The sequence below is a fragment of the Astatotilapia calliptera genome, chromosome 6, assembly GCF_964374335.1.
Source record: "Astatotilapia calliptera chromosome 6, fAstCal68.1, whole genome shotgun sequence".
Classification (NCBI taxonomy): domain Eukaryota; kingdom Metazoa; phylum Chordata; class Actinopteri; order Cichliformes; family Cichlidae; genus Astatotilapia; species Astatotilapia calliptera.
Window position 1 is genome coordinate 26,688,590 of NC_137427.1, and position 25,956 is coordinate 26,714,545.

A 25,956-nucleotide genomic window follows, 5' to 3' on the forward strand; every position below is an offset into this window, starting at 1 on the left:
CTAGTGCTTAGATATGCATATTCAATGAATCACAGCAATTATTGTGATTATCCTTGTATTTTAAAGCGAGAGGCCAACAAAGGTTTTATAATTTCTTAATAGATTTTACCGCAACAGTTTTTCACTTCCTGCTTGATAGAGTGCTAAAACAGTAATTTGCTCCAAACAGTAAATAAAGCAAAAATGAATAAATAAATAAATAATCTGACTATCTTAGCTCAGGCTTTTATTTGTTATCAGAATACAGGACGAACATGCTTTTCATTTTCAGTACAAACACCACAAATAGACATTCACAGCACAGAGTGATATCTCGGCTTCTCTTCAGAGACGTAATCACTGCCAGATGGTGTCGGTCTTGTCTCCCCGCACTAACCTTTGACTCCCCCTCGCTCTGTGCCTTACACATGCACCCGAGGGAGAATGACAAGATTCGGGGAGTTGCCAGAGGAGTAAAACTCAGAAGGAGGTCATAAGGTATGACGTGCCAGATGAGGCCAGGAAATCCCTGTGGTCTCTTAATCAACAGAAAGGAAAAACAAAATATAACCACAAATGGTAATGAATTAATGTGAGAGGGTCTTATGAGATAACTGCAGTCTGCAACACTGCAGCTGTTTGGCAGCATGATGACATGAAACGTCAAAAAACATTTAGAAACACTGTGAAACACAGTACAGACAGACTTCTGCTTGGAGGTTGAAGCTGGTCATTTTTATACTGATCTTTCAGATAAAAGAAAAAATCAACGCTAACAATATTCGAGCGTGTTCTTAATTTTTTTTTCTATCCTGTCTTTGGCACTCAGGCCCATTAGCTCCAGCTGAAGAAATCTTTAAAACAGACACGGCGTGGAACGAAATCATTTCCTGTAGTAGATAATGCATTTGTTTTGGACTGTTTTCACTTGTGAATGTGGTGCAGTATTGGATGCTTCCTGCAGCAGTACACCAAATGTATAATCATCATCCATATGTTTTTATTTTCTTTTGTTTTTGTAATGAAAGGAAATAACCCAAAACACTGGGGTTATTGTGTTTGATGTAGAGACTATGAAGATCTTTGGCACGCAGAAACGAGGTACATCAGACATTGGCTGCTTGTTAACAGTGGAAAAACACATAAACACACACACGCAAAATCTCATCAGCTTTTCCCTTTAAATGTATTCATCTGTGGGGTATACTTTCACTGGGTTTCACTGCCACACAAAAGGTTTGAAAAACATAAAGCATATTTACATTGTATTGCCAAATGTATTCACCCACCCATCCAAATCATTGAATTCAGGTGCTCCAATCATTTCCATGGCCACGGGTGTGTAAAATCAAGCACCTGATGGATGCTGAGTTGCATAGTGTGCAGGTGTCGCCAACTTTCTTTAGAGTCAATTACTTCCAAACTTCATATGGCCTTCAGATTAGCCCAAGAACAGTGTAGAGAGTTTCATGGATGGGTTTCCAACACCAAGCATGATGCAAAACATCAGATGCAGTGGTGTAAAGCACGCCACCACTTTACTCTAGAGCAGTGGAGGCGTGTTCTCTAATTAATCTCCTCCATCTGGAAATCCGATGGACAAGTCTGGGTTTGGTCGTTTGTGTAGAGGGGATTATGGTGTACGGGTCGTTTTTTGGAAGTCGAGCTAAGCCCCTTAGTTCAGCGGTCCGCAACCCCTCAAGCCCTCAAATCAGATTTCAAATTTAGAAAATTGGAGATGGTCCACCAACCTCAAGTTCAAAATCAAAGGTGGTAGCAGTGCCATTAGTAAAACTGTAAAACTTGGGATGTTTACTGCTGCTGTATTTGTGACTTGCTAAGTAAACCATGCACAGACCACTGACCAGGCACTCCCTTGTGAACATGCTGTGGTGTTTTTGCACAAAAAATGGAAACGGTATCGCAACTCTGAAGTGATGTACCTCCCAACACCCAACTTCTGAGGAAAAGGAAAGCAGCATTGAGTCGGGTATGGGACTACACTGCATTTTTATATGCACAATAAGAGCTGATGTTGCTGCTGTGAAATCAGTTACATAGGCTAAAATGCTGAAAATGGCTAATAATCGAGTAGTGGTCAATGGTCAGTGATTTAAAAGGACTTTTCTTAAAGGAGTTCATGTTTAACTCTTTAAAGTCTAAACCATAAAATTCTTTTTTTTAAATGCTAATTTTAAAAAAATTAATTAAATATTCATTTGTATATATACGTTTTAATTTACATCATATTTGGTACATTTCAGCATTTTTGTAATTTATTGCTTAAAAATCCAATGGGCAGTTTTATTTTGTTTTATTTTCTTGCTTTTTGTTTTGTTGTTGTGTGTGTGTGTGTGTGTGTGTGTGTGTGTGTGTGTGTGTGTGTGTGTGTGTGTGTGTGTGTGTGTGTGTGTGTGTGTGTGTGTGTGTGTGATCCACAAAGACGATGAAGAGAAGAAGATCAAGCGGTTCTAACTTTAACTCAATACAATCAAAAAACATGGTGCCACTTTTAACCAGTAATAAACAAAAAACTCATATTGTTTCTAATAAAGGAAAAAAAACTGAAATCATTTTTGGGATTGAGTCGCCATTATTGACTTATTTTTATGTTAAACTGGTGTTTGTAGTAGTTTGCACCACAACAACCTTTAACTCACAAATCCATCTAAAAACCATCTATAAATGTTAAGCATTCACACACAAAAAATCCCCTTCACTAGTTTCATAAGGCAGTATAACAGAGGAATACAAATGGGCCCAGTGCCCTACATCAAAGCAGAAAGCAACACTGCTAGCAATCAAGGGAAATGAGTGGAGGGATTAAGTGTTCTGGAGAGAGACGGAGGGCAAGGCAGGAGGTTTGTCTGATTGAAATAGCAACTGTATATATAATAGGCAGTTGGGAACTGATTGGAAGAAACACACGCACAGGTTTGGCAGACAGGAGGGCAGCTCTTGACAGACTGCCGTCACTTACATATGTAAACTTACTAGTCGGTGTTTCAGACAGAAGTAAACCATTTTAGGCTCAACCACCTGTAGCTAAACGCACAGCCATTTCATTTTTCGGAGAGCCAGAATAGTTTCCTAAAAAGAAGCTGAAATTGTCGTCTAATATTAGATCATTATCAGGTAACTGACCGGAGCAACATCTGGAAATTCAACAAGTAAATCCCATCAGTCTTTCTTAACGGAGGTTTGTTATCTTCTGTTTGGCCACTTGATCTTTACAGCTGTGTTTACCAGTAGCGTGCCATGTTCAAATTGTCCGCAGATGTTTTTCAAATGTAACCTAACTGAAGTATAGGCAGCAAACTGTTGATCGCGGCTTCAGTGGCTGTTTATACTGCATTTTGGTGAGACTTGCAGCGCAGTAGCACCACAGCTCTAGGCAAATGTGAAGATTTACAGAGAACATACACAAGAAATCAATAATTTAAAAGAATACCAAAACGAAAATATCTAATAGTCAATTTTTATTCTCTGAAGTGTTTACTGGTCAGAGTGTAATGGAGTTATAATTATTCCTAGAAATTTTGAGCATGCGCTCATGGGTTTTCTGATAGGGGAAAGCAAAGTGAGATGGGCAGAGACTGAGTTTATCAGTGCTTTGAGCCTCTGTCCAACAAGTGCCAGATTATAAACAGGAATGTGTCTAGGCTGCCCTGTGAGAGACTCCACTATCAGTTACCATGTTGTCTAAGAGCTCTATGTTTAGTCATCAGCACTGGGTTTGCATGGCGTGATGATAGTTTTGAAAATTTATAGCAAATGAAAAGTCTTGTTCAAAATACCAGCCTAAACTCTTGACATATCCAACTTGTTTCCAGATTGATTTTTAGAAAGTTTGGAAAGCAAACACCTTTCGAAAAAGAAGTGCTTGCAGAGTAGATCCGAGGTACATTTATAAGAGGTCGTGATTTAGTCTAGATGCTCTCGCCAAAGAAGTTGGTTTGCTAAGGGGATTTTGTGTCACTTGTAAAGGAACAATTGTCAAATACATAAAAATGCAACTTAATCAACCCATTTAACCGCATGTTTAGCTTAGAGTCACAGGTTTGCTGGAGTTTGTCTCTGCTAACATAGAGTAAAAAGTGGGTTACACCCTGGACAACGCCAGTTAGCTGCTAATAACAGCGCACTATGTAAATACTGAGGACTCCACCATTACTACAGCCGCCCATGCAGATAAGCTGCTGATGTCTAGACACACACACCCATACACACGCACACAATCACACTGTCCTAAAGATGTCCTGAACAAAAACTAATACATAAGAAAAAAAGTGAAATCTCTGTATGCAAAAACACAAGGCCAAAAAACAACACTGCATGGCTGTAACCTTGGTGTTCTGCATTATATAAAATATAAGAATAAAAAAAGACAGATTTGATTAATTGTAAAAAAAATAAAATAAAAATGTGTGTTTGTGGACACTTAGTTTCACTTAGAGCAGTTTTTTGCCGCATAACTTATAACTCTGCCATATAAAAAATAAAACGTATTGTAATGACCTGGCTGGGGTTGTTAGCCAGGTGCATTCTGGGTATTGTGTTGTCTCTGTGTTTTCTATCGTTCTGCTAGTTCATATGTGTTTGATTTGCATGTTGTGTTAGTGTTATGTTAATGTAAGCCACAGTGAAGTTGATGTGTGTTCTGTGGAGGGGGGTGAATTGGCATGGTTGGCTGACACCGCGACTCTATGTGGTGGGAGCGTGATAGGGGTTCGGTGTCAGCAGTGTTACGTTGTTGTTGAAAAAGATGGTGAATAAATGCCTGTGGTGAACCACTACTGCCTCCTGCTGGATTATTCGGGGATTACCAGTCTGCTGCTGAGACGCTCGGGGTCATGCGGTGTACGAGGCACGAGCGCTCTCCATTCATTGCGAAGTTTAGCGATAGCTGCTAGCGCCCCGCTAGCCGTTTAGCTAGTGAGCAGTTTAGCCAGTCAGCTCCCCAAACCCACAGTCGTTACAATTGGTGTCAGAAGTGGGATTCATGAGTGTCTAGCAGACACTATGGAGCCGACCATAGGCGAATTAGAGCGTGTAATCCGAGACAACAGCTCGCTTCTGGAAAGCATGGCTGCCGAGACCCAGCGGAGAAGACCCGAGCTGGGGCGGCCAGAGGGCCACAGCGCGCCCCGGAACAGCCACCCCCTGCTCTCCCTGCGACGGGAGGGGATTCCTGGGGCCGCACCACAGCTTCCTGGCAGGACGGCTGCTAAGCTACAGCACTACACTGGGGCGACGCAGCTGGAGCCGTATCTGGCCCAAGTCACGCTGGCTGCCACTCACAACGGGTGGGGTCAAGAAGAGACTGCCACCCACCTGGCGCTTGCACTGGAGGGCCCAGCGCTCCAGGTTCTGCTGGACCTGCCCCCAAAGGAACAGCGCGACCTCCGGGCCTTGACCACGGCGCTCGGCAGACGGTTTGGACAGAGACCACCAGCCGAACAGAGCAGGGAGGAGCTGGCTTGCCGACGCGAGGGAGAGAGCCTGGGGTCCTTTGCTGCGGACGTCCGCCTCTATGCCCGACGGGGCTACCCGACATTCCCAGGAGCGGCACGAGAGGAGCTGGGTCTCCACGCCTTCCTGAGGGGCCTCACACCGGAGAGGCTGCGACAGCATGTCCGGCTGTCATCCCCCCGAGACCTGGAGGAGGCACTGAGGGAGGCTGAGCGAGCTGAGGAGGTGCTGCGGGGCGAGCCAGGGACCCGACGATCGGCCAGGATGGTCGAGCGAGAGATGAACGCGTCCCAGTCGGATGAGGAGGAGGAGGCCAGATGAGCCCAATCAGAGGCAGTTCCACGTCGGAGGCGCCGGACGGACTGCTGTTATCGGTGCGGGGAACCTGGTCACCTGGCCCGGAACTGTCCCGCACCTAGTCCTCGGAGCCGAGTGACATCACCGACAGGAAACGGCCACGGGGTGGGACAGTGAGGGAACCCCCACCCCAATCGTTAAACCCTCTCCATGACACTCATCCCGTGGTGGGCCGCTGTGGGTCCACCCGTGGACTGTACCTGGACTGTATAGTTGATGGACGGTCTTGCCGGGCCCTGGTAGACACGGGGTCCACCATCTGCTTGCTGCGAAGGGGGGTGCTCCCGGAGACGGGTGGCTCATTGCCAAAAGACTGGACCCCTACTCACACAGCGTTGTACACTGTCACAGGAGAAAAGACTGTGATGCCGGGGAGAAAGACTCTGCAGGTGGTGGTGGGAACGAACAGTGTGAACCATGAGTTCTGGCTTGCCGACATAACAGACGAGTGCATTGTTGGACTGGACTTGCTGGCCCACTGGGGGGCACGGGTCGATGTACCGGGAGTTGCCATCCACCTTGGTGCTGAGACCGTGCAGCTTCAAGTGGGCCGCGGTAGCCAGGGACAGACCCCCACCAGCACCCCCAAAGCCCTTACGCCCCGCAGCTCCATGCCACAGCCAGGGGCCGAGGGCGGCAAGGGTGCGGAGGAGGACCCAGGGGGTGGACGTAAGCAGGGCCAACATCCCGCAGCCAGAGTCGCCGCCTAGCTCGGCAGTCTCCCTGTCACCTGAGACTGTCGCGGCAGTAGAGGAGCTTGGGCGGCGAAGTGGGGTGCACCTCAGTGCGACACAGCAGCAGCAGTTGCAGAGCCTCTTGGCAGAGTTTATGGACACTTTTGCCGCCAGGGAAGAGGACTGCACAAGGACGGGCCTGGTGCAACACACTATAGACACCGGAGCAGCTGCTCCAATCCGGCTGTGGCCCCACCGCCTGCCCCTCGCCAAACGCCAAGCTGCTGAGGGACTGATAAAAGAGATGGCAGCTAATGGCGTCATTGAACCCTCGGATAGTCCATGGGCCGCACCTATGGTTATGGTGCGGAAGAAAACAGGGGGGTGGCGCCCTTGTGTGGACTACAGGCGTCTGAACGCGGTCACCCGCAAGGACTCTTACCCATTACCTCGCATCGATGACGCACTGGATTACATCGCTGGGTCCAGTTGGTTCAGCTCGCTAGACCTCCGCAGTGGGTACTGGCAGGTGGAGCTCGCTGCCGAGGCGCGGCCCAAGACTGCATTCACCATAGGGCAAGGACTGTGGCAGTTTAAGGTGATGCCTTTTGGACTATGCAATGCACCAGCCACGTTCGAAAGGTTAATGGAAAGGGTCCTCAAAGACATTCCCCGTGCCCGCTGCGTGGTCTATTTGGATGACTTGCTGACTCATGCTAAGGACTTTGAACAGGCCGTGGCCAACCTACGAGAGGTTCTGACTGCCATCCGCGGGGCCGGACTAAAGCTGAACCCGGCCAAGTGCAACCTTCTTGCTCGCCAGGTGAAGTTCCTGGGACATGTGGTGAGCGAACAGGGGGTGGCTACTGACCCCGAGAAGGTGGTTGCTGTGGGGGACTGGCCTACCCCATCGAACGTCGCCGAGCTACGAAGCTTCCTGGGGCTGGCCTCCTATTACAGGAGGTTTGTAAAAGACTTTGCCACCGTCGCTAGCCCCTTGCATCAGTTGACAAACAAGGGTCAGCGGTTTGGTTGGACGGAGGGCTGTGCAACGGCTTTCGAGCAGCTGAAAACTGCCCTTGTGAGTGCCCTGGTCTTGGCGTATCCTGACCCCAGCCAGCCTTTCCTTTTGGACACCGACGCCAGCAACGTGGGGGTCGGAGCGGTGCTCTCCCAGAGGGGAGAGGCTGAGGAGCGAGTGGTGGCATACTACAGCTGCAGCCTCAGCCGGGCCGAGAGGAATTACTGTGTTACCCGGCGTGAGCTGTTGGCTGTGGTCCTGGCGGTTCGTCACTTCCGACCTTACCTCCTGGGCACTAAGTTCCTGCTCAGGACAGACCACGCCAGCCTAACCTGGATGCTGAACTTTCGCCAGCCAGAGGGTCAGGTGGCCCGGTGGCTGGAAATACTACAAGAGTACGACTTTGAGGCCCAGCACCGACCAGGGCGGCAACACGCCAACGCTGACGCCCTGTCCAGGCGCCCCTGTTCTGCGGATGAGTGCCGGTACTGCAGGCGCCTGGAGGAGCTGGACCGGGGTCCGACATCGGCAGCAGCAGAACCTGAGGGTGTGGATGAAGGGCAGGAACCTTTCACCGCGGCGGAGCTACAGCAACACCAGGTGAGCGATCCAGTGCTGGAGATGGTGAGGGACTGGATGGAGGCAGGGACACGGCCAGACTGGTCCGCCGTGTCTTCCCAAGGGCCCGAGACAAAGTCGCTGTACTCCCAGTGGAACAGCCTGGAGCTCCATGGCGGTGTAATCTACCGGCGGTGGCGAGCGCCAGACGGGGGAGGCGACATACTCCAGCTCCTGGTTCCCCGGGCCTTGCGGCCTGAGGTCCTCCGCTGGGTCCATGGGGCTGCAGGTACTGGCCATTTTGGGAATGGCAAGACGTTGCGACGGCTGAGACGGCGGTTCTACTGGCCGGGGTGTCGTCAGGACGTGGAGATCCACGTCCACTGCTGTGACGACTGCACGGCGCAGAAAGGTCCCAGCCAGCGCTCCCATGCCCCATTGCAGCAATACCTAGTTGGGGCGCCAATGGAGCGGATCGGAGTGGATATCCTGGGTCCATTCCCTGTTACTGATGCCGGCAACCGGTATGTCCTGGTCGCGATGGATTATTTCTCAAAGTGGCCAGAGGCGTACGCGGTGCCGGATCAGAGTGCGGTGATGATGGCGCGGACTCTGGTGGATGAGATGTTCACGCGGTTTGGTGTACCGGAGGAGCTCCATAGCGACCAAGGGAGGAACTTTGAGAGCCAGGTGCTGGGAGAAGTGTGTCGGAGGCTGGGGGTGAGAAAAATGAGGACCACCCCCCTCCATCCTCAGAGCGATGGTCTGGTTGAGCGGTTCAACCGCACGCTGGCCACCCAGCTGGCCATCCTGACCAGCCAACATCAGAGGGACTGGGACCAACACCTGCCCCTTGTTTTGTGGGCATATCGAACAGCAGTGCAGGAGTCAAGTCAGTGTACTCCTGCAGCGTTGATGTTCGGAAGGGAGCTCCGGACCCCGGTGGACTTGGTGTTCAGAGCACCCCCTGAGCCGGAGATTGCTGGTGGACCAGAGATGGACTACTTCCGGCGGCTCAGGGAGCGGTTGCACACGGTGCATCAACTGGCAAGACGGACATTGGAGGGAGCCGGGGCCCGCCAGAAACGGGCGTATGATACCCGTGCGCACGGTCCTATGCTGGGGGCCGGAGATCGGGTCTGGGTGTTCCGCCCCCAGAGGAAGCGGGGGCTGACCCCCAAGCTCATGAGCCACTGGCAAGGCCCGGGCGAGATCCTGGAACAGCTGTCGGAGGTGGTCTTCAGAATCCGGATGCCGGGGCGGGGAAGGCGGGTGGTGCTACACAAGGACCGGCTGGCGCCATACCATCCGCTTGCCCCCAACCCGCAGGCTGGTGTGCAGCCTGGGGACTCCTCGCCCCCTACGCCCGGCCCAGATGGGGGCGCCATGGATTCCCAGTCGAGGCCGAAGCGTACTCGACGCCGGCCCGGACATTTGCTGGACTACAGTGTGGACAGTTAAGGTTGTGGGGACACTAAACCTTTTTGGGAGGGGGCTGTGTAATGACCTGGCTGGGGTTGTTAGCCAGGTGCATTCTGGGTATTGTGTTGTCTCTGTGTTTTCTATCGTTCTGCTAGTTCATATGTGTTTGATTTGCATGTTGTGTTAGTGTTATGTTAATGTAAGCCACAGTGAAGTTGATGTGTGTTCTGTGGAGGGGGGTGAATTGGCATGGTTGGCTGACACCGCGACTCTATGTGGTGGGAGCGTGATAGGGGTTCGGTGTCAGCAGTGTTACGTTGTTGTTGAAAAAGATGGTGAATAAATGCCTGTGGTGAACCACTACTGCCTCCTGCTGGATTATTCGGGGATTACCAGTCTGCTGCTGAGACGCTCGGGGTCATGCGGTGTACGAGGCACGAGCGCTCTCCATTCATTGCGAAGTTTAGCGATAGCTGCTAGCGCCCCGCTAGCCGTTTAGCTAGTGAGCAGTTTAGCCAGTCAGCTACCCAAACCCACAGTCGTTACAGTATAAAATCAAGCTCGAAGCAGAAAAATGTGCTGTAATGCTCTGACCAATATCTTCAGGTTTCTAAGCAACCTGTGCTGCCAAATGACATCGTTTTCAGAGACAGACTTGCTTATTTCAGCAAGACAATGACAAACCACATTCTGCATGAATCACAGCAGTATCAGGCCAGAGTGGGAGAGCATTTGGCTTTCCAAGCCAATGTCTAGTAATGTATTTCTGAGACATGAATCAACAAAGCTTCAATATCCTTAAGAGCAAAACATGCTGCCACCTCACATTTCACAGCAAGCTGTCTGAGCTAATCTGAAGTGTTCCTTTTATTTTCCTTTCTGCCATCTCTGGGTAAAGATGTACTGTGAGCAAAGTACGGAAATAATACACATATTTCTAGAAACTGGCTTTTAGTTTTATTAACCTTATTTCTCTAATCAGACAAAAAAATCTGGATTACTGTCATATTTTAGATTACTGTTTTAAGGAAAATGTGCAGTTCCAAAAGATAACGAGCTCCCAGACCCCAACAATTTGTTTTTCCTGCAGATTTAGCATAGCCAAAGTTGCACAAAAACAACATACTGCCACTGCCTCAAGGCCACAGTGTAGAAAGTTTCATGAACTTTAAAACAGACGAGTTCTCACGAACAGATTTTTTCTACAGGCTCTTTTCATCAGCCGTCATCATCATCGCCGCTTTGACAAAGCTTCCCTCCTTCTAATTAAAATAGTCTGTTAATATTATATTGATAAATTTCAGATGAAGTCAAGTGCTGGCACTAATCAGACTACAATGAAAATTTCTTCCATCCAGAGTCAAAATTTATTTTGCTCTTGTGCTGTAACTTTTTGTTTGCGTGAGCCATATGGCCCAAATTAATAAAGCCAGGCAGTATACTGAGCCCTCTTCACTCTGTCGCTGCTTGTCACTGTAGGATTGGCCTCAAACCTATTCTCTCCCTCCCTCACTGCTTCGGTCCCTCTCTCCCAGTATCTCTCTCGCTCCCTCTCTCTCTCTCTCTCTGTTCTTTCTGTTTTCACGCAAGTGTCCCAGTTAAGAAATTGCTTACATCCCACTCAGTCTGGGGCTGGATTGAAATTTCCCATAGGGTATGTACCAATATGCAGAGAGCACACTTCGACAGATGCCATCAGAGAACAAGCATATGAATTACCAGGCAGCCTGCCATCTTTGAGTTCAGACAGAATGGCATTAATACCTGATTACGATCCAAACAACAACACAACAACAACATGAAAGCCAAAGCAACTGGGAGCAGGTAAAGGTTTCATCATTTATATATTAATGGATTTACTAACAAAGACTCTACCCCCCCACCCCCCTCCAAAAAAAAAAGTTAAAATGTCATAGAAGCTGCCAACAATCAGGGGACTTTGGAAGGGGAAAAAAATAGGGGTACGAAATCAGATGCCGTCAGCAAATCACGTTCCAATAAATTAAATATTCGCCACTGCTGACCATAACTAATTCAGAAGCCATGATATATTCATGACTACAATTAAAGAAAACACGATCCCTTTAATTTCAGATGGCTGTAAATATTGGCATTACCCAATTAAGTCACATTTGACTGTAGGAAAAGTACCTGAAAATCAACCATATGTGCTGAAATTATACTTTATCTGAGGAAGCATAAAAGTTTTATTCACAAAAAATATATATATTATTGTTAAACTATATATGATTTTAACACATAGTTTTAATTTGTAATTAACTTGTATTTGGTAGCAATAATATAAAAATTTGACCTCATCTTGGAAAATAGAATATTTTTTTATTAGTTAAGGTTATCAGGACAAATATTTTATAGTGACATGATGCAAACAAGAAAATATTTTGTGACGTGCTTTCTCATAATAATAAAAAACCTTTAGTGAACCCATAACTATAACACATTAGTGATTAATCACTTTTGCAAAGAAGTCATTCATCAATTAGTTTGGATGACCGGAGGTAGAAGGAAGCCTTTGTACAAACCTATGGCATGGAGCCTCACACGAGAAATTAAAATTCTCAGGAGAAAACATATTTAAACAATAGAGACTTAGTGGATGTTCACTCAGCGCCCTTTGACACCGAAGGTCTCGGGGCCACAGCCAGTCAGTGAGTGCTTGCATATACCATGTGTGCATGTATGTGTACGTTTCATCCGGATTTCTCTTTCGTCATATAGTGTGTGCATGATCAACAATAAATGTATGATTTCTACAGCAAAATTATTCTCTACTGCTTCTTAACAGTTGCGTATACAGTGGGGCAAAAAAGTATTTAGTCAGCCACCGATTGTGCAAGTTCCCCCACCTAAAATGATGACAGAGGTCAGTAATTTGCACCAGAGGTACACTTTAACTGTGAGAGACAGAATGTGAAAAAAAAATCCATGAATTCACATGGTAGGATTTGTAAAGAATTTATTCGTAAATTAGGGTGGAAAATAAGTATTTGGTCACCTCAAACAAGGAAAATCTCTGGCTCTCACAGACCTGTAACGTCTTCTGTAAGAAGCTTTTCTGTCCCCCACTCGTTACCTGTATGAATGGCACCTGTTTGAACTCATCATCTGTATAAAAGACACCTGTCCACAGCCTCAAACAGTCAGACTCCAAACTCCGCCATGGCCAAGACCAAAGAGCTTTCGAAGGACACCAGGAAAAGTATTGTAGACCTGCACCAGACTGGGAAGAGTGAATCTACAATAGGCAAGCAGCTTGGTGTGAAAAAATCAACTGTGGGAGCAATCATCAGAAAATGGAAGACATACAAGACCACTGATAATCTCCCTCGATCTGGGGCTCCACGCAAGATCTCATCCCGTGGGGTCAAAATGATCATGAGAACGGTGAGCAAAGATCCCAGAACCACACGGGGGGACCTGGTGAATGACCTGCAGAGAGCTGGGACCAAAGTAACAAAGGTCACCATCAGTAACACACTACAACGGCAGGGAATCAAATCCCGCAGTGCCAGACGTGTTCCGCTGCTGAAGCCAGTGCATGTCCAGGCCCGTCTGAAGTTTGCCAGAGAGCACATGGATGATACAGCAGAGGATTGGGAGAATGTCATGTGGTCAGATGAAACCAAAGTAGAACTTTTTGGTATAAACTCAACTCGTCGTGTTTGGAGGAAGAAGAATACTGAGTTCCATCCCAAGAACACCATACCTACTGTGAAGCATGGGGGTGGAAACATCATGCTATGGGGCTGTTTTTCTGCCAAGGGGACAGGACGACTGATCCGTGTTAAGGACAGAATGAATGGGGCCATGTATCGTGAGATTTTGAGCCAAAACCTCCTTCCATCAGTGAGAACTTTGAAGATGAAACGAGGCTAGGTCTTCCAACATGACAATGATCCAAAACACACCGCCCGGGCAACAAAGGAGTGGCTCCGTAAGAAGCATTTGAAAGTCCTGGAGTGGCCTAGCCAGTCTCCAGACCTCAACCCCATAGAAAATCTGTGGCGGGAGTTGAAAGTCCGTGTTGCTCGGCGACAGCCCCAAAACATCACTGTTCTCGAGAAGATCTGCATGGAGGAATGGGCCAAAATACCAGCTACAGTGTGTGCAAACCTGGTAAAGACCTATAGTAAACGTTTGACCTCTGTTATTGCCAACAAAGGTTATGTTACAAAGTATTGAGTTGTATTTTTGTTATTGACCAAATACTTATTTTCCACCCTGATTTACGAATAAATTCTTTACAAATCCTACCATGTGGATTCATGGATTTTTTTTTTTCACATTCTGTCTCTCACAGTTGAAGTGTACCTCTGGTGCAAATTACTGACCTCTGTCATCATTTTAGGTGGGGGAACTTGCACAATCGGTGGCTGACTAAATACTTTTTTGCCCCACTGTATATGTGTCGCTGTAACGTAGATACAGTTTAAATTTTCCAATAGTGCCCAATAAATAAAATACCTTTGACGTAAAGTGCATTTTTTGGCTTATTTCTATGCAAAAGAAAACTTTGGAAAGTCCACAAATGCTCAGAATCAACATAAAACACAACTTCTTGTCGCCTTTTTGCCATTTAATCTATTGAGAAGACAGTTTTTCATTTTTAGCTTATATGCAGCTGGTTCTGTATCAGGAATGGCATACAACTGAGTGGTGTTTTCCTCTTTGTGCAGTTGCTGCGTCAGCTTTTTTGGTATTGCAAAACAGAGATTGTGGTGACTTCAATAGCCTTCTTCCTGCTCTCAGCTCACATCATAAACTATTTTGAAATCCATAATGGACACTGATGCACAAGCACTCTTCTCGCTTGACATCGAAATGGCTTCTTCTCCCATCTCAGGCGTCTGGTTATCTCAGATAGCACTCAGTTTGGGAATTTTGTTTATTTTTCCTCTGTTTTGGGGTTTTTTCCCCTTAAAAAGGTGAAAGAAATTTCCAGTTGATTTAATATTTGTTCATTTAGAAGTCTGGTAATGGAGCAGAACGCTTGTTTAATGCTTTTCCCCTAACTTATAACTTATTCAACAGATATTATATATCTTTCACACCTTAAATAAATCGAAAGTTAAGAAAGTGTGATGTGGCTCGGCCACCCACACAGCTCGTAGTATGTTGATGTAAAGGCTGGCTGATGGTTAGCTCCCACTTCCCGTCTCCGTTTCCCACTTAGATGAAACAAACACAACATCACAACATGGACACTGACTTCCTCTTGCCTTCCTCCTTCCAGTCTAATCTCTGCTGCCTTTTGTGTGAGGAAACAGTTGTATGTAATGTATACAAGACATATTGCGAGTCAGAGGGGATTGAAAGTGGAGGTGGGAGGGATTTAAGGAAAGGGGCAGATTGGAGGGGCGTTGGGCTCCCAGATGCCCCTGCCCTTGTGTGTGTGTGTGTGTGTGTGTGTGTGTGTGTGTGTGTGTGTGTGGGTGCTGCTGCGCCATGGAGATGACTGTCAGCAGGCGGTGCCTCTGAGAGAGAGGAGAGAGAAGAGAGGAGGGTGATGTTTCCAAAGGGGGCCCAGTCTGTTACCAAAGGGAGGTGGAGATTTACTATCCCACCCAGTCAAAGTGTCTCACTGGTGCTCTGACACGCACACACACACACCCACACACATACACATGTAGAAGTACACAAAACCTCAGACTCACACGACTGAGCACGCACACACTTAGACGTACTGCAAACTCTCCACAGGAAACTCTGAGCCATAATGCGAAGGCACCTCAGAGCAGACGGGTGCATTGCTCAAACCAAGTGGGATACGCTGCGGCTTTGATAGTGCGTTAATTACTCATGTGATGTGATACAGATGTCTGGGGGCTTCAGCTGAAAGTTTGCCTGACGCTTTCCAAGGGGGCCAGGCAGACATTTTAGAAGCGGTAGGTGAAAACCAAATGTATTTATTATTTATGGATAGATCAGTTTGCGTGCTGTCACAGATCCCAGCAGTGTCATGCTGATGCTAAACTGTGATGCTACTTGAAGGGCTGGCTGCTAAATAGTTCTTTGTGTACTTGGTGACAGCTGGGACTTTGAACAGGAAGAACTCTGGGCTATAAGAGTTGCCGGTACTGTGACATGATGAAAAGGGCTTCACTGTGGATGTGATAGTTTAAAACTTTCTCTCTTACTCTGATTTTGTCCAGAAAGTTTGTTGTTGTTGTTGTTGTAGGGTTGTTTTTTTCCTTTTAATAAGAAGAGGGATTCAAGTTATAAACTACTACTACTACCTCTTAGTTCTGTGGGTTTGGGTCTTCATCTGGTTTTTATTTTAACCTGGGCTCTTGCATTACTCAGCTAACTAGAAGTCAATCCCGCGTGTCTATAAAAAGCTCAGTACCACAAGTCTAAACTTTTTGAAATTAGAAACAGATGGAGAATAAAGAACATAGGAAATCAAACTCACATGAAGGGCTTGTTGTCAAAACAGCACAAGCTGACATAAAACCCCAACGTCCAGCTGCAACATTATCGATACAACCAAGTGCTGCTTCATCCAGGACTGACTGAGAGCAAAACAGATCCCCGACGTGTTCTGTTGATGCCTCATCCTCACTGTAACTACTCCTGGCATCATCCATCTGTGCCCCCTTGGCAAAACCTTTTAGAAGTCATAAAGATGTTGCTGAACTTCCTCATAGCTTTTGAAAGGGACATTAAGGCCATCAAACATTCTCGTCATCTCTGACTTCTAACATTACACTCCCGTCTTTTCAGATTTACTGTGAGCTTTCTGAAAAAATAACCACGTCTTTCTTGCTTTTGTTTGTTTTCTCTTCTTACCAGTGATACATTGGGACCATCTTTCTGTCAGTGATATCAAAGCGCTCAATGCGTCCCATAATGGGCTCTCCAGCTGGACATATGTTTTTGCTAATGGCCTGTATGGCAGCCAGAGGAATCTGCCAGATAAACAGAGCTGAAGCGGACCAGGACCCTCTCTCCAGCTTTCTCGTCCACTCCACCCTCCAGTCTGGTCTCTACAGCACTGTCAGCCCAAGCACGGGGTCCGGCATCCACCAGCGGACACAAGCGGTGGTATCTGGCTCTGGCAACGCAACTGCAGTAAAGAAACCACCTAATTGCACTGTAAATACCTCAATCAACGCGCATTTTAAGTACATCAACACAATCATTTCCATTATAGTCTTTGTAGTCGGGATAGTAGGCAACGCCACCCTGCTGAGGATTATATACCAGCACAAATGCATGAGGAATGGACCCAACGCCCTCATTGCCAGCCTGGCCCTGGGCGACCTTATCTACATTGTCATTGATATACCCATCAATGTGTACAAGGTACAGTTTTTTTTTTGCTTACTCTAAACTCTTATTTTCATGTCAAGGCTGCTGAGTGACATGTCTCGTTGTGAATATGATGAAATGCAGGGACAGCAAAGGCGATATGCACAGATAAAGTGGAATATTACAGGCAGACTGGAGAAGAGGAGAGAGGGGGGTGAGTGGGAAAGGGCCTGAGTGAGTGTACAAATAGATGGCAAAGCCTAATCAGTCAGGTTGTTATCGTGTTCGTGTGGCGATGAGACAAGCAGTGGTATGGCTGACATAACTAAACATAAGAATCAGGCTGTAGTCACACACATCACTGGCCTTGCGCTGACCTGAGACATTAGTCATGAACCCTTATCTGGAATTTGGGTTTTTTTTGTTTTGTTCTCAAATCTCACTGCTCCACAAGTGATAAATAACTTTTGTACTTATTGTACTTTATCATCCAAATAAAAGTGAGGTGAAATAGGAGCATGAGAGCTTATCGGTCGGTCATGTTTGAAATCGACTGGTTTTATTCTCGTCCTTATGAGCATTATAATTATTATTATTAGTTTTACCCAAATAAGCAACTGTTAAACATGTTAAACAGTCTTTTAATGATTATCAGCATCTTTAAAAGACACTGTCACGAGAGCACAACTGCAGCTCGTTTCAGTTTGGTTTGACTCGACCCTTTTGTTTACGCTGGGACAGCTTCAGAATGTGAATGACTATGTTAAATCATTACAGGCCCCCTGCCTTCGTTTGATTTCTTTCAGTAAACACTGTCATGGTTTTTTTGCAATAATAAAGAATGATGGCAAAATGAAGTGATCAGTCAACCTGATCCTTTGAGCTCATTATAGGATGTGGTTTAACCAAGAAAAAAAAGCACCTGGTTAAAATTATCTTGGGACTTTGAGGGCAGAGTGACTTTGTAGTCTGAGCAACACATGTGCAAAGAGGAAACAACAATCCTTCTGCATGGGGGAGCAGTTTATGCATAAACAAAGAAAGAGCCACATCTACAATGTTGAAACCTCCTGTTGTCTTCCTCGGGGCAAAGACATTGTTTCCAGAAACACTGTCTTTTGTTTTGCTTTGTAAAACTTTTGTGCTGCTGAAAAACGCTTCAGTGTCCAAGTGCTTACGTGACCCTGACTAATTTTACCAAAGGAAGAAGTAGTAGAAAACAACTGTTAGACACTAGTGATAAAAGTAGAAAGCCAATATTGAGATTTCTCCAATATTGGAAGTGGTCCCTGCAGACTGACAGTGATGTTAAGATGACACTGACGGACTTCAAAGTAAAATCCACTAGGAAGGTCTTATATATGCAAAAGGACCCATTTGAGTCAGGAAAACAACAGTAACAGCAGGCTTGTAAAACGCACGTGAAGACAAAGAAAATTATTTACTTTTTAATGATACATCAGGGAAGTGTGAGTTTTGCTGATGTGCGTAAAGAATACGTATTAAATCGGATTTAAATCCTTTCCTTTTTTTCTATATTTTCCAGCTCCTGGCATCACGCTTCCCATTCGATGACAGCATTGTGGGCCTGTGCCTTTGTAAGTTTGTTCCCTTCCTGCAGAAAGCATCTGTGGGCATCACAGTGCTCAACCTGTGCGCCCTCAGCGTCGACAGGTCAGTGCTGCCACATTGCCACACTGCTCAGTCACATAGTAGAGAGCTCTTATATGAGGATCTGGCATTTAAAAAGCTCGCGTTGTACATCTGACATCTGTACGTGTATTTGCTTAAGTGTGAACTTCAGTTTTATTAACTAGTGAACCAGTTTTTGCTTTTTCCCCATTATTAAAAGCAGCAGCTTCCCACAGAGCTTACATTCTTTCACCCAGCCAGGTCTCTGCGCATAAACATGCACGATCATCCCCGTACGCTTTTCTTAGATGGAAAAAGCAGAAGCTGAAAACAGCAGCCAAACAACTGGAAAGAAAATTAAACAAATTCAATTTGGCCGACCAGCCGTGCCAATTAATCCATATTGTGCTCGGCACAAGAGAACATTGCTTTAGATTAGTTGCTCACAAATATTTTTTTCTAACATAAACAGGAGATGCTGGAATTAATTTCAGCAAAATGTATGAACATTTCGATTGGATTTCAGGGTAATGGCAGGAATGCTAAGATCATCTGTTCCAGGAAACTTGCTACACTACGTCAGTACTGATTGTGCATAATCACTCAAGAGTCATCCCTTTACTTTCTTTTCTATTGCTTCACTGCAACCCCCTCAAAAAAGAGACTCTTTACTTCTTTTATGGAGTTGTATATTATATATAAGCTGCACACTTCTGATGTTAACATTAGTCTGCAGTATGTTGATTGCAAGCATATTGACAGGTTCTTTTTTTTAATAGCACCTTAATAGAATTTCCTTAATGAATAATTGATGATCATGAAGTGCTGAAGCTCACGGTCATCTCATATGATCTACTACACTCAACTTTATAGATAAGAGGCTCGCCTGGAGCACCGGGGCTCAGCTATAAGAAGACAATATTAATGACCTCTGTTATGAGAAAAGCCAGGCTGCAGCTCTGTACCGTTGTAGTTCAAGTGCAGATGCTCTCCATTTGTTTCCAGGAAATGTGTAGCATATCTTCATCTGTGTGTGTGTGTGTGTGTGTGTGTGTGTGTGTGTGTATTATGAAAGTGCTCGAGTCCCTTTTGTATCTTTTCAATGTTGGAGGAAGAGGAAAAGGTGGATACATTACCACTTAGTAAAATATAAATGCCACCATGTTGTTCAACAGAGAAATTCAAATGTGTCATGAAAAATATATTGTTTTTGCTATAAAATCTTGATGCCCGATTTTACTAAAACATTTCGACAAGTGGTTTCCATTAATGAAACAAACAAGCAAACAAGTATTCAGTGCACGGGAAACACAAGCCAACACACAGACCCCTCTGCCAACATGGGCCAGTCTGTTTGGAGGCTTCACAAAAATATAAATATTAGATATTTAAAATAAACAATTGATCATCTCTGCTCATGAATTCTTAACATTTTGATAGTGTTTGCTGACTGAGCAGTTTGTTGTGCTTGGTGTGCTGCCATGCATAAGGAAGCTCTTGTTAGCTTTGTCAATCAGGAGAGATGAAGAAAGTGATGACTTTACTTTAATATTACATTTCTATCGCACAGCTGAACTCTTGCTGACCTGTTTTAAACATTAAACTGACACTTTATATTCGTCTTACATTATTTGTATCCTAGGGTGCTGTAAGGATAACTGCAGTAATTACAGTCATTACTGCAGTAACTTAAAATCAGCCGGTGCTTTAATCTAAGCTGCTCATTGTGTGTAACAGTTATGGCATAAATAGCCATATGCCAGGTGATAACTTTGTGTCCCGCTGTGTCACAGATACCGGGCTGTGGCATCGTGGAGCAGAGTGCAGGGCGTGGGCATCCCTCTGATCACCGTCATTGAGATCGTGTCCATCTGGGTGCTTTCACTCATCCTGGCAGTGCCGGAGGCCGTCGGTTTCGACATAATCACCTTCGACTATGCCAACAAAACCATGCGCACTTGCATGCTTAGACCCCGGAGTGCCTTCATGGAGGTGCGCTGTTACCACTTTGCCATCCCTTTAAAGAAATTGCATTTTGTGCCCAACTTTTTAGACTGCGCTAAAGCCAGGATGTGCAAAAGAATTGTTGAATTCTGTAATGTAGAGACAAAATGATCTGCTGACATGACTGCTGACATGGGACACACACACGTGGGAGAACTACTCAGAGTGTAAGATCAGCATAATAGTTCCATCGTGATCACTGCCATCATCTTAAAAGCATCGTATTGTTCGTTTGGAGTCGGTAAGTGGTTCTAATGGACAGCTGGTGCACTGGTGTGCTATTTTCATTATATATGGGCGCATGTTTTTAAAGCATCGGTGCCCCAGTAAAGCATGTTTAGACCTTAAGAAAACTAGAATACAGCCATGAATCCGCTCCAGTGAATATTAAAGGAATAGACCTGGCCGGCTTAGTCTTTCTTAGTGATTATGCCCTGTTTCACAATTTTGGACCACGTAATTGATTGCAGGCCAAGTGCAATTACACAGACCTGGGGCCTCAGGCTCAGGCCACATGTGCATACCCTTGAGGTAATCTCTCCCAGATATCAATACAGTGCTAAAGTCTGTGCCATTGTTTAATAGCAATGAAATAGGATATTTTTGAAAGACACCTAATTCTATTTTGTCCATAAAGCACAAGATACCAAAACCTGAAGTGGTTCTACGAAGAGTCCAGAAAAACTTGGTGTAATAAGGTTTGGTCTGGTTTGTAGGGTTTTGAAACAGTGCATATTTAGCATATTTTTTAGAACCACAGAAAACCAGAGGCTCTTATTATACACAGTGTAATTAGAACGGCTTGATTTCAGACTTGCTACACAGTCTGTGTACAGAGCAGCATTCACATGGACTTCATTAACACTGGAGTACAGGGGGAGGCTGGTAGTGGTGTGAGGAGAACTGCTTCGGTTACAAAAGCATAGATTCTACTATAGCATGAAGTCCAGTTTAATGATTTTCAGTTTACTTCCATAGCCCAACACCACATATGACATCTTATTTAGGATTTTTATTAATGTTAGGGCCATGTGAATAGCTGATGAAATGGAACTATAGATTATAGTGCAGAAACTGCATAAAGTCCTAAACCCTTTAAAACCTGAACCATGAAATAACCACCAGAAATCTTTCATTTTTTGATAATGGAGTGTTTGTCAAACCTTTAGACAAAAACTTGAATCTGCATATATGAGGTTGAATTTGTATCACATTTGCTAAATTGTGCTTATGTACAATATTTTTGCAATTTAGTCAAAATTTGTCATGCAATTTATATGATTTTTTGAGGGTAAAAAAAAAAGTCACGCTGATGATGTAGAAGTCTCAAAAACTCACAAAAACACATGTATCAAATCTGATACACTTGGTTTTAAAGGGTTAAAAAAAAGTCTTCCATAGGAATTAAGAGGAGACTTGATTAACTGATCCTCAGCAAATGTGAGCACCTCTATAAAAGCAGAAATTTCAGCAGTTTGCTGGTCTGGAGCATTCAGGTGTGTTTTAACGCCATGCCAAGGAGTACACAGTGTCAGAGAGGCAAATTGTTGCTGCTCATTACTCTGGGAAGGCTATTTCTCAAAGAATCTCAAGTCCTTCATTCACCAGAGAGAAAGATTATTTAGAAGTGGAAAACATTTAAGACAGTTTCCAGTGTTCCCAGGAGTGGACATGCCAGCAAATTCACCCAAAGGTCAGATCATGCAAGGCTCAGAGAGGCTGCCAAAACCCCAGGAGCTACAGGCCTCCGTTAGCATGTTAAATGTTAAAGTTCACAACAGTACGATTGGGAAAAGACTGGACAAGGATGGCTTGTTTGGAAAGAGAAAGGAAGTGGAGAAAGGAGAAAGTCTCTTCTCTCTAAAAAGAACACTGCAGCACAGTTTAGGTTTGCAAAGTTGCATCTGAACTAACCACAGGACATCTGGAACAATGTCCTTTGATCAAACGAGACCAAAGTGGAAAGTTTGACCATGTTTGACAATGCCATGTTTGGCAAAAACCAAACACGTGATATCAGCACAAACACCTCATACCAGTTGTCAGCACAATGGTGGAGTGGTGAGGACTTGGGCTTTTTTTGAAACCACAGGATCTGGGCACCTGGCAGTCATTGAGGTCAGCACTGAACTCCTCTGTATGCCAAAGTATTCTAGAGTCAAATGTCAAGCCATCTGTCGGAAAATTCAGTCATACAACAGGACAATGATCCCAAACATACCAGAAAAAGCAGTAAAAATAAATGCTGCGGTGGGATTTTAAGAGAACTGTGCATCAACAAATTCGCACAGACCTCAATGAACTGAAGCAACATTGTAAAGAAGAGTGAGCCAAAATTCCTCCAACGATGTGAGAGACTGATAGTCTTCCAGAAAATCATTACCTCAAGTTATTGCTGCTAACAGTAGTTCAACAGGCTATTGAATCGTGGGGGTGTTTTCACAGGACTGTATGTAATCATGTGAAAAAGTACTTTTTCACATTATTGTATGTGCAAGGATAAGCTTAAGGGGCATTAATAAATATGTATGTATGGGAAATGTGTGGAGCTCAGCGGTCTGGAGTCCCAGTAGGTCATAAACCTTCAACTCCCTAGTCTCAAACTCCCAGGTCACAGTAAAACATGAATTTATTGCAGTTTTTCATAACTAACCGCGTCACTGTGTTTGTCGCTCTCTAGTTCTACAGAGATGCAAAGGACTGGTGGCTGTTTGGCTTCTACTTTTGTGTACCACTGATTTGCACAGCTATCTTCTACACTCTCATGACCTGCGAGATGCTCAACCGCAGGAATGGCAGCCTCCGGATCGCTCTCAGTGAGCACCTCAAACAGGTTCAACAACATTTCTAAATCGCCTTTTCTCTCTAAATATAATCCCAGTGTTTATTCCATTGCTTTAACATTTGACATTTCATTACCTAAACATCATCTTCAGACTACACAGTAATCTGTTGTTTCCCTCTGCAGAGGAGAGAGGTGGCCAAAGCTGTCTTTTCTCTCGTCCTCATCTTTGCCCTCTGCTGGTTCCCACTGCACCTCAGCAGGATTCTTAAGAAGATGATTTACAACCAGACAGAGAAAATGCGATGTGAGCTGCTCAAGTGAGTTTCTAGAAGAATAGACTTCTGACAAACAAGGTCCTCAAAAATCTACTGGGAAGAAGAGTATGGGAGCGCACGGGCCAATTTAACTCAGGGTGTCACTAGCTTCTTTGGAAGCTGGGCTTCCAAAAATGTTTGAAAATTATTCCTTCAATATTTCTCCTGTTCTCTGTTTTCAGTTTCCTGTTGATCCTGGACTACTTTGGCATCAACCTTGCAACAATCAACTCCTGCATAAATCCCATTATCCTCTACTTTGTCAGCAAGAAGTTCAAAAATTGCTTCAAGGTATAGTAGGCATGGATATATACACATGTGGCATGCATGCAAAATCACTCTTTTTTTAATTCCACACACCCACACTTCTTCTAATGTTTTTGGTCAGGCTGGGAGAGCAAACAACGCTTAGCTTGTGATGACTTTTGGTAACCAAAATGTAAAAGCAGCCTGATGATTTATGTACTAATTTTACTGGCCGAGGTCACGAAGGGACAGAGACTGAGATTAACCATGTTTCAAGCTTGCATGTGAAAGGAGTTGCAGGAGCAAACGAGAAATGTGATCTACACGAGTGAAAAATCCTGTCTGCAAACGCTGCCATGTTTAAATGTTCCCTTTCCTCTCTTCACATGTTCTCCAAGTCGTGTTTGTGCTGCTGGTGTTACTCCGACAATCAGCTGAACAGCACCGGACCCATGAATGGCACCAGTATTCAGTGTAAAAGTCCAGAGCCCAACAACTTCCACACTGACCGCGGTACCAGAAAGTACAGCAACTGAGTTCCCGGCTGAGGAGTGTCTTTGAAGCTTTTCTGTATCCCCATCAAGCACTTAAAATGTGACAAATACTCATATTATAATACATAAATCAAAAAAATGTACACATTCAGACAATAATCTACGTGAGGACTGCAGAAGCAAAACATGAATATGGCAGGCATGCATTAGGAACTGGAATAAAAGGGATGAAAATGGATTGGGGAACTTCAATACGCTGGTGTTTCCTGAGTCTCTCAGCAGACTAAACTTCCTCCAACAAACTCCTTCTGTTCCCACACCCACGGACAGTGACTCTAGCTTGTAAGAAGAAGGAGGAGGAAAGCAGGAGGAGGAGAACTTTTAAAGGGAAGCAGCTGAGCCTCACTATAAATTGCTCTCTATCAGGAGCCAAGTGTGCTATTCCTGTAAAGGGCAGCACCACTGGGAAGGATGCTGCAGGAAGGAAAAAGCTGACTGTTCTCCGTCAGAGGGGATGACGAGTGATGAGTCCCCTGGAGTTTGCTACTTACTGATAATGAAAAACAGGAAAGCATGCTAGTGACAGTTGTTGTACAGTATATTTGGCTCATACTTATTATTCCCTGAGCTACTACGTGGTATAAACTAGAGGATGACTTTAAAGTTTATTCGCCTGATGTTTAAGTCCCACTGCTTTTTTTGAGTTATCAAGAAAGGGGTGCACTCTGGACGTATCTGAACAAAATCACTGACAAAAACACAATTTTTTTTCCTAGTTTCTAGTGAGAATACTGCACAGTAGACTTCACAAAAAGTCAGGTCCTCTGTTAAAGCAGCTGACACATCAGGAAACAGGGTTGCAGGTTTTAGAGCAAACAGTTAATGTGCAACAATGTATTTTAACACACGTCATACAAATGACTAATATGCGGTAGATTAAAGAGTAACCACAAGTGTGACCATTGAAAAAAAACAGATTCCTACAACACTGTGAATTTCAACATACAAATACAACAGTTTTCTTGACATCTCTGCTTTATAACCCAATGCAAATATATACTCATGTAATGACCAATTTTATAAAGTGTTAGACTGCAGTAACAATATTTTTACTCAGCCTATCTTACCTTTATAATGACATAGGTAAAGAATGTTTTGTGAGATGATAGACACTCCACATTTAGAGTTGGGTTCGCATTTTGGGAAATGTGTTTACAGTGGTCGCTCGCGATAACGCGGTTCACCTTTTGCTGTTTCACGAATTTTTGTCTGGGCAAATTTGCGTGCTTTTTGTTTGTTTGGTTGGTTGGTTGTTGTTTTTACAGCACATTGTGTTCTGCGTCCTGTAGACTATTGTCAATCGATCTCGTGCTGTGTCTCCTGCACAATACAGAATACGTTCAGCTTGTCAAATTTACATAAATCTTCTATCGCTAGCAGTGTGCTGCAGATGCCTTTTGTTTCATTCTATAATACTGCACTTATTTTTCTACAAGGTTTGAAATTTGAGAGTGTTTAAACAACAGAAAAAAGTGTAAAAATGTTCATGCCTGTCTGAGAAAAGTGTATAAAGTGTGTAGTGAGGGGTTTTACAGCCTTAAAACATCTATAATAATTGTAAAAAATAAAGTTAGCTACTTTGCGGTTTTAACTTATTGCAGGTTATTTTTAGAACGTAACTCCCGCGATAAACGAGGGGCCACTGTACTTGTTTTTGCCCGTTACT

General features: G+C 44.7%; 1 protein-coding gene and 1 long non-coding RNA gene across 2 annotated transcripts; one reads left to right on the plus strand and one right to left on the minus strand.

Moving 5' to 3' along the window:
* Positions 1–209: 209 nt before the first annotated feature.
* Positions 210–16,171, minus strand: LOC145429469 (uncharacterized). The gene is made up of 2 exons (XR_013909713.1): positions 15,917–16,171; positions 210–517 (listed from the first exon to the last, which is right to left on the minus strand). It is a non-coding gene; the product is annotated as an uncharacterized LOC145429469 (long non-coding RNA).
* Positions 15,103–25,666, plus strand: ednraa (endothelin receptor type Aa). Its single transcript, XM_026171352.2, has 8 exons — positions 15,103–15,389; positions 16,297–16,809; positions 18,302–18,429; positions 20,181–20,379; positions 23,072–23,224; positions 23,360–23,493; positions 23,673–23,781; positions 24,135–25,666. The coding sequence occupies exons 2-8, from the start codon at positions 16,342–16,344 to the stop codon at positions 24,270–24,272; spliced, it is 1,329 nt and encodes a 442-aa protein (XP_026027137.1). The 5' UTR covers positions 15,103–15,389; positions 16,297–16,341; the 3' UTR covers positions 24,273–25,666.
* The last annotated feature ends 290 nt before the right edge of the window (positions 25,667–25,956 follow it).